The 8,568-nt window shown below is 40.2% G+C and overlaps 2 protein-coding genes across 2 annotated transcripts in view; one reads left to right on the top strand and one right to left on the bottom strand.

Annotated features, from left to right (window-relative positions):
* The window catches only part of GPR39 (G protein-coupled receptor 39), a 79,640-nt gene extending 79,199 nt beyond the window's left edge, over positions 1 to 441 (top strand). The window contains exon 2 of the mRNA XM_009070511.1: positions 1 to 441. This exon is cut by the window's left edge and continues 77 nt beyond it. Coding sequence (XP_009068759.1) covers positions 1 to 441 — 441 coding nt within the window.
* A 368-nt stretch (positions 442 to 809) lies between these two features.
* On the bottom strand, positions 810 to 1,045 carry LYPD1 (LY6/PLAUR domain containing 1; the record flags this gene model as incomplete). The annotated part of the gene is made up of 1 exon (XM_009070513.1): positions 810 to 1,045. A coding segment is annotated over one exon (236 nt), but the record flags the coding sequence as incomplete, so codon positions are not given.
* Between the last annotated feature and the right edge of the window lie 7,523 nt (positions 1,046 to 8,568).

Here is an 8,568-nt window from a genome sequence, read left to right as displayed (position 1 = left end):
TGGACTATTTTCTACTTCAAAGCCTACATCACTCTCCTTCCCATCGCAGACATCTTCTTCTACCTCAGCTCGGTGGTGAACCCGCTGCTGTACAACATCTCCTCCCAGCAGTTCCGCAGCGTGTTCCTGCAGATCCTGCGCTGCCGCCTGACCATCCAACACGCCAACAGGGAGAGGTTTCTGAGGACCAACCGCAGCTCCAAGGCGCTCAGCGGCCGCTCCCTACGGCCCCTGCTCTTCATGTCCTCTCGGCGCAACTCTTCCACAAAGGGCAACGCCAAAGTTTTCTTAAGCACCTTTCAGAAGGAGCCCACGTCGGACTGCAGCTCACAGAAGCCAAGTCCTGAACCACCAGAGTCCAGCCTGGAGGCAGTGCCCCTTGAGACTGGTTCGGAGCCTGGTCCAGACACACCCAACGGCCTTCATGAACATCAAGTATGACTTCGTAAGGCAAAGTTAATGATCAGTAATGAACTTAAAAAAATGGAAACTAAAATGACCGAGGAAAGTGACTACATCTTAAAAGGAATAACACAGATGGATTTGTTTCCAGTTATGCAAAAAGAGCAGGAGTTCTGTATCCTGCTGGGATTTTTAAGTGCACACTGGAAATTCAATCTGCTAACTGAACTCATTAGCTGCCAAAAATATCAGCCCCTCTCTCCACACAACCACTGAACTCCCCTTGCTGTTGACAGGGATTTGGAAACAAACAGAAAATAATTGCAGTGTCTTTGAAGAAAGACAGAACAAATTGTGTCAGGGTGAAGGAAAAAAAAAAAAGCAAGCCAAACAAACTTGCTTGAAGTTTAGCAATACAAAACCAACAGGGCAAATTTAAGAAGCAGAACTGTAGTTATCACGTGTGGCCTTGGCACCACAGCAGAATTGCCCCTCTTCTTCGGCCGGGGCCCATTGCAGAGTGGAGTGTTGCAGCAGCTGATGCAAACAGAGTTCACCTTCCCTGGAGAGCAGAAGGACTGGTACCCAGCAGAGGCGATCAGACACGCCGCGGAGGACGCGCAGGACTTGCGATACATAATTCCTGTGACACGAAGCAAAGGTTACTTAGTGCTCTACAACAGGATTCACTCTTGAAAACTTGCAAAAGCAGTTACATTCCCAAAACAATGGTGGTGATTAAGGCAGACACCTCGGCAGTGACACTGCTAACAGCTCTGCAGGAGCAGCACAGTCTCTGCTTAGGAATTTTCTGTAGTTTGATTCTGTTTGGAACCAAAAATATGACAAACTTGATTTACATAATGTATATCAAATGATGCATTTTATAACCGGAATTCTTCACCTCTCAGAATGAAGTGTTTGAATAGCTATAACTGAAATGCAATTAGTTTGAAAATTAGTTTTGTTTCTATTGCTGAACATGTCTGAGTTAAGGTGTCTAAGTAATTACAGCTTTCTATGCTGTTAATTTGTCTTTTGAGCATTTTTTTCCCTTTCTTGTTCCTTGGCCACACACAGACAAGTAAGCAAGAGTAAAAGGAGAATGATTATCAGCAAAACTTTCATCCTCCCCCCTCCCCTTTTAATTTTTTTAAAAAAAATCTTATAAGTACTTTTCCAGGTAATCTCAGTTCTTGCTTGTCTTTGACGTTTAATACCATCAACAAGAAAAATTTCAATTTGTACAGAATTTGTCTTCTCTGAGTTGAACATCTTCCCTTTTCAAATGTAGCTTAATTTTAATTGATAATCTAATTTATAATTTCTCAAATTGTTTTTAACTAAAAAAAACGACATTCTGATGCACATACCTGTTATTTTAACATGGTTTATAAAGGTTTTAAAACACACAGTTGTGTTTTCTCCTGTCACAGTGGAAAATAATTGTGACAATGATACAGTAGAGACTGTGTCTTGGAAAAACATACACATAACGCAAACAGATAAGATAATGGAGGTTTGCTCATATTGCCTTGCAGTTACAAAAATATTTCTAAGGATAATAAAATCACTCTTCCTTTTGGTTATGGAATTCTCAAGAAGTTTGGGGTTTTTTTTCCTCCTGAAAAGCACAGGAACAGGATCCCCTCAGAGAAACCTCTTCCCTTGGAGAACAGTGTCTCTGCATTCTGTAGCATGGTCCCAGAATAAATACATAGCAACTGAGCCTGGATTTGGAGGGAGTGAAGCAGGAATACGATCCATAGGTCCTGAACATACAGGACCTGCAGATACTTGTTCAGTCCTTGGAGACTTTGGAAATAAGCACCTACATGGTCCAGCAGACACCTCTGCAGAGGTGATGGCCACTGTGCTAGTGAATGCTGTGCACAGCAGCAGAACACCATTTGTTTGGGCTGTGCTCAGAAAGAAGGATTTCCTGTCCTCAGAGGCTTTTAATTAAAGCAATTCTTTTCTACTGTCACAACATCGCTGCCATCCCAACAATGCAGGGGTTTCCTTGTTTTGTGTTCTCCCACTGCAAATCTCAACTCTGAAACGTGTTTTAAGGCTATCTATCTCGTTAAACTTATGAAGAGAAGCCCTCAAGTGAGTGTTAAATCTTCCTGTGTCTCCAGTGAGCTTCAATCAATCAACACAGCAGGTAGAGCCTTTTCTCGAGAAGGAAGAGGAGCTAGAGGCTGTTCTCGCTGTAACAGCAAAGGCACACAGATCAAGCAGCACAATCTTTATTACTGTAGTTTGCAAAAAGAAGGGAGCTCTGTCTCTGTTGACAAACCACTGCTGTCAAGGAGCCTCAAGGGTGCTGCCACTGATCAGCTTTACAACACTGAATTCTCAGCTGATCTTCCCCACAAAGACCTGGTTTTGTCCATGTTCCTCCTGCAGTCTTCCCAAAGCTGAGGCAGATATGACCCTTCCCATGGCTATAATTAACATTTTTCCTTCTCCTTCCCTCTTGAGAAAGGAATCTTGTATTCGATGGAACTAGGCACAATGACAGTTCTCCATTCCTTAATCCTGCATCTCCCCATAGCATATTCTTTCCCTGCAGCTACAGCCACACACCAAACTCATCCATTCCTCAAGTTTTCCACATGAACACAAGTGAATTTGACCTTCCACTCAAAGACCAGACCTCTAAAAAGCTTTTGACACTGGCAGATTTCCTATTCCTGTTGTTTTATAGATCACTCTCTTCCTGCTATTTCCTTTTCACAAGTTTCTTGCAAAAACCTGTTCACGATTTGAACTAGTGAATTATTAGTTTGGGTCCATGAAAAAAAAAATAATAAAAAAAAATCACACTTTGCACTTCTCCCATAGATTAGGAGACTAGAATTTTTCAGTGCTGTGAACAATTAGGTGATGCCCTCTGAGGTATGATTTTCACCAGGCAACTCTAAGAGACCTCTCCTCTGGAAAAAAATGAAAATAAAAAAATAAAAAAAAATAAAGTCCTGCAGCTTAACTCCACATGTTTACAACAGCTCTGTTCTTCGGGATTAATTCCACAGAATAATCCTGAGCAACTTTTAAAGCAAAAACACTGTATCCCTGCACACACTGAAATTTTACTACTCAAAGTTCCACGAACAGATGGGCCATGTTCACACCTAAATAGGGAGAATAATCTAACTACCAGTAAAACCCCATTGTAACCCTTCTCCTGTGGCTTTTCTGTAAATGTCTTACAACAGGAAATTTCACTCCCAAATGATTGTTTATTCCCATTCCTAGCTCTAGTAATCTGAATTGTAACAAGATCTTTTACATAATTAAAAATGTCAGCATTGCTATCAGGTTTTCAATATCTCCTTGGCTAACAACATGGCTTTCACATCCCAGTTTTTTTCTTTAAGTACAGACAGGCATTGCTATCACACCAAGTGCTTTTTACAAACCATCAGGTATGAAGCAAACTTGATCAGCATAGAAAGGCTCTGCTCTCTCTTTAGTTCTGCAGTGACCTTCCAGCAAGGCACATAGCAAACAGACACAGAAGACTGATGAAAAAAAAGAGAGAATGTTAGCACTACAGGCATGACATTTTTAAAACACTCGAGCTGTGACTTCACTTACTCTTAAACCTTCTTGCTGTCATATAGTGATTCCAGTTTAATTGTGGTAAGAAATAAATCAGTACAACTGCCTTCCATGGTTTGATGGCAGGGACACTATCTCCTTGCTCTGTCAAACAGGTTAATGGGCCCCAGTAACTGCAGCTCACCCCCTGAGTTCAGACAGGATAGACACATCCTTTCTGGATTATGTCTAGAGAGCTCTCCTCAAAATCCTCCTTTACAGTGGCTTATGGTACTACTGAGCCAATCCAAAATAATTCCCAAACTCTTCCTGAATCATTTGCCACCAGCAAGCTAAACTGCAGACAGTTCTCCAAAGTGGTTGTCTGCCTCATAAGACTCATACCACAGACATAACTGCTAATTACTGGGTATTCTTGCCTGAGCAATCAGCTTGATATGTTCATTAACATATCACCTAGAAATACAATTGCAAACCTTTCTGGAAACTTTACTTCTAACTGAGATTGTTCTAAGTCACTGGCTAGGCAAGGAAACTATATGATTTACACTCTGCTTTTACCAGGATGGGGTATTTTCCATCTTCCTACCCTCAGCAGTTGTCACTAGTGCTAAAATAGCATATTTAGTACTATACAATTAGGATATTTTCTGCCCAATCTCTTGATGAACGAGTACTGAGCAACTCATCCTTTTTCACAGATTCAGCAGCCCCCAACAGCAGTGTGGGTTATGTGTAGGAACTGCAATGATGTTTTACTATGAAGTTCCTACTTCTGACCAAATAATTTCCTTCATTTTGGCTTCAAGGTTTGTGGGGTTGGCCAAGAATGTAGTTCAAGTACTTTTAAGAAGAGGGAAATGCACAGGGCTAGAATAGCTGTGTGATAGTTCCACAGCCTTTCCTTCCAAATACACCTACAACTATTTATTTTTTTAAAGCAGCTTTGGGCTGGAATTTGGCATTGAAAAGTTACTCCTAGACTGAGCAACTTGCCCATTGTTACACCTCTCTGCCACACAAATGATCATATATTTAGATAGTGCCAATGAAGTGATGGGTGTAAATCTCAAGGCTTTTCTATAGTTCCTGCTTGCAGTATTGATTTTCCTCACCTAGACCCAGTCTAGTCCTGTGCATTTGCACCCTGGCACTGTTCTGGCCACATGGAGATGCATTCAGCCTTGATAACAACAAACAATTCATGCTACAATTTATTCAAATCCAAAAGTGAGAGTTCTTCCATCTATCCTGTCTGCAGATCCCAGTACATTTCTCTTGAATAACAGCTTAACTTGTTACTAGGACAACCAGAAAAGGTGACATCACACCTACTTCTTACACTGTGTGTATGCAGAATGCACCACAAGATCCAAGCCTTTTTTCTCTCTTACTGATTGAAAAGGATCTATTAGGCACCTCCAATTCTTCTGTTACAGCAAGTACAGACAAAAAAGAACCAGTGTAAGTATGACTCTCCAACTTTTAAGTGTCAACTGTAATCCAAGCAGTTTGCAACTGTACTCTCAAGACTGTCCTTCAGCAAAATGCACAGAGGGGCTCTGAAGCCAAAGTAGGCAACTAGGGTATCACCTCTGAGATCAGTGACCTAATTTCTAAAGAAACAGTCACCTTCTCACGGCTATGACCCAAGTACTCTCAAACTGCTCTCTGCAATGGCACAGCTCAGCAGTAAATCAGAGTCCTCTGCTTCACCCCAGATAGGTCTATGGCCACAAAACTCTTAGCTCCAAGTCTGACTCAGTCAGGTAGACAATTTCCTTTGCCCATCACTAACTTCTCCATGCCAAATGCTCTGTCTTGTGGGCTATCACTGACACTCCTCATTTTTATAGAAAGCTTTTTCTACACCATTTTGTACATAACCAATTCCATGGGCATGCAGAAAGCAAGACTTCTGCAACTCCACAAACACTGCTTTGCCAAAATCTGCACATACTCTGACTACACCTGCAGCATCAAACCTTTTGCAGCATTAGAAAACAGTCTATGCCCAACTAGGGCCCAGCAATGAGCCATCCCTAAGCAGTCATAAACCAACTTTTCAAAACTGGTCCAGGTGCCAGAAGCAAACACAGAGCTGTAGCTTCAGGCACATAGAAACATTTTGCATCTTAAGGTAAGTAACTGAGAAAGCTAGTGAGCAGAGCAAGACAAGTTTGAGGTGTCTTTACAACTCTGGCAGAACTTCCACTCAACTGTTTTAAATTTGGTGTTTAAATTTTGTCCATTTCCTCCAAGTGAAAGGTGGGGAAACTGGCCAAGGGTGGACAATTCATATTGTAGTACACACAACCCATGAGAAGCTCCACAAAGCTGTCCTAGCATTAACATGCTTTCATGTTTTGTATGTGATCTGTTTTGGGTGTTCCCTAAACACTATTGCTGATAAAGACAAATTGAGGAAGATGCTTACAAACGAATGTTCCTCCTTGTTTTAATACCCTGATTAGTTTCAACTATCTCATGGCATCAAAACTTTCAGCTTTCTGGTCTTGGTGAATCTGTAAGTTTTCCTTCTTATTGTGCTTAGGCTTGATGTCTGTTCTGCCTATCCATACTTACGTTGTGATCTCGATCATATATTTCATCCTTTGTTTTTTACCTTATACTGTCACTGCTTCCCCTGCACTCGAATGAAATTCAGCCCCCAAGTATTGCAAAAGCTCTTTTGTGATGTCTGCCAAAATCTAAAATGAGAACTTATACTAGTGCAGTATTAACATGTAAACATTTGATATCCCTTTCTGAGGAACATAAAATATAAACAGGACTATTTATGCAATTTTACTGTATCAGTAATACTCAAAACTGGGTTCAGACTACACACAAATAAGTTTGCAAATTATGTTTTTTAGTTTCCAGCCTATCTTCTTATGGATTCAGTGGTTTTGCTGTGATATTGTCTATTCCTCAGCCAGTACCTGTTCACACACATCATACAGTGACAGGCTTCAAAGGTCCTATTGTGATTTGCTGTTTTCTAGAGAAAGTGATTATAAATATTTTATCTAATAAGGTCCTAAATATCTTAGAATGTTGAAAAGCAATCGTTCTGCTGACATTGTGCTTCCCCAAACAGTTGTTTTAGTCAGATTCATGTTTTTATTGGTTTAGAGTAAGAATTAAGCTTCCTCCACACACAACATTTCATCTACGACTGTAAATGCACTGTTAAAATAAATCAAAACAGTGTAAGAGAGTGTAAAGTATAACCATATCAAACCATGTCCTCTGTGTTTCACTTCATACTAACTCTTCCTATCCTTGTGAACTCCAGAGAGAAACTTGTGGAGACAAATAGTTTGAATAATTTGCACCTTGCCAGAAATCTTATCATGAAATTTACTAATTGCCTTATAAACAGCTAATTAAATACTGTAAGCTACCACGACCAGTGTTCCAAGGCACCAAAATTATGTAACTGGAAATCTATTGCAACGCTACGTCGCACACTTCCTGATTTTTAATCTTGTGTTTCAGGACAGCAGCTATTTCATCCTGATCCTCCCTTTGATGCATTCAGGAGACAAGATAAAAAGCATATTCATGCCATTAGCTTCCTACAGAGTATACAGTTCTGTAAAAAAAAAAAAAAAAAAAGCATAAACCAAAATGAAAATAAAACATCCTACACCAAATCCTACCTGGCCGAATTGATGGATTTTCACCATAATTGTCTATGAAAACTTAATATCACCACAAATCCTCCATACCTTTGGCACTTTTCAAAAGTTGCACTTTTTCAGAAGCTAACAGGAAGCCTTTGACAAGGAAAGACTGACTTCCTCACCCTCTTTTTGACCCCTAACTGACATGACATCTTGCAGAAATCAAATCCCCTCAGAAGAAAACTGGACAATTATTGACCGACAGAGAAAAAAGGTTTTTTATGACCATGGTATCTCTTTTTAAGTTGTGCCTTCTAATTCTGGTATGGGAAATATGACTCAAATAATAACAAATAACAACACAAAGAAGTCTTTGTGTGACAAAGCTGAAGCAAGACATTAAAACACTAAAAAATGCATGGGCTGAGAAAGTGAAGTGCAGCTACTAATGGTGTTATTATCAAATATTTTTTAAAGCCACAGAAGGTTACAAATGAGAGGTCAAAGCTCAACTTTCACCTGCATATCTAATTCTTTGGTTTGCTATTGTCCTTACTAATTGCTCTGCTCACTAATGTGGATTACAGTCAAGCACTAAAACATACAATCCTCCCAACAAAGGTGGCTCACAGCCTTCCATCATCTCCACTTTCCTGATACAAAGGTAGCAGGATCTAAATGTCCTTGGCTGCCAAGGTCTAAATATACTTGATCTTCTATCAAGAGAGGGAAACTTAGACTCGATTTTTCAGAATCCTGTATGAGCATTTTTCTTGGCAACCCTTATGTGCTGAACTGAAGGGAAGCCACAGCACTTGTGCCTTTACAAATGTTCAAATGCTATAACCATTAATAATTTTACACATCGACAGTCTTGCTGCATCCTTAATTAATGTTCTTACCAATTTCAAAGGAATGGCACAATTTTAATGTTGACACTTGCATGCCAGAACCTTAAAAATTC

This window comes from Acanthisitta chloris, unplaced genomic scaffold (genome assembly GCF_000695815.1).
Source record: "Acanthisitta chloris isolate BGI_N310 unplaced genomic scaffold, ASM69581v1 scaffold9692, whole genome shotgun sequence".
NCBI classification, from domain to species: domain Eukaryota; kingdom Metazoa; phylum Chordata; class Aves; order Passeriformes; family Acanthisittidae; genus Acanthisitta; species Acanthisitta chloris.
The sequence above is the reverse complement of the archived record's forward strand: the minus strand, read 5'-3'. Positions and strand labels throughout refer to the sequence as shown.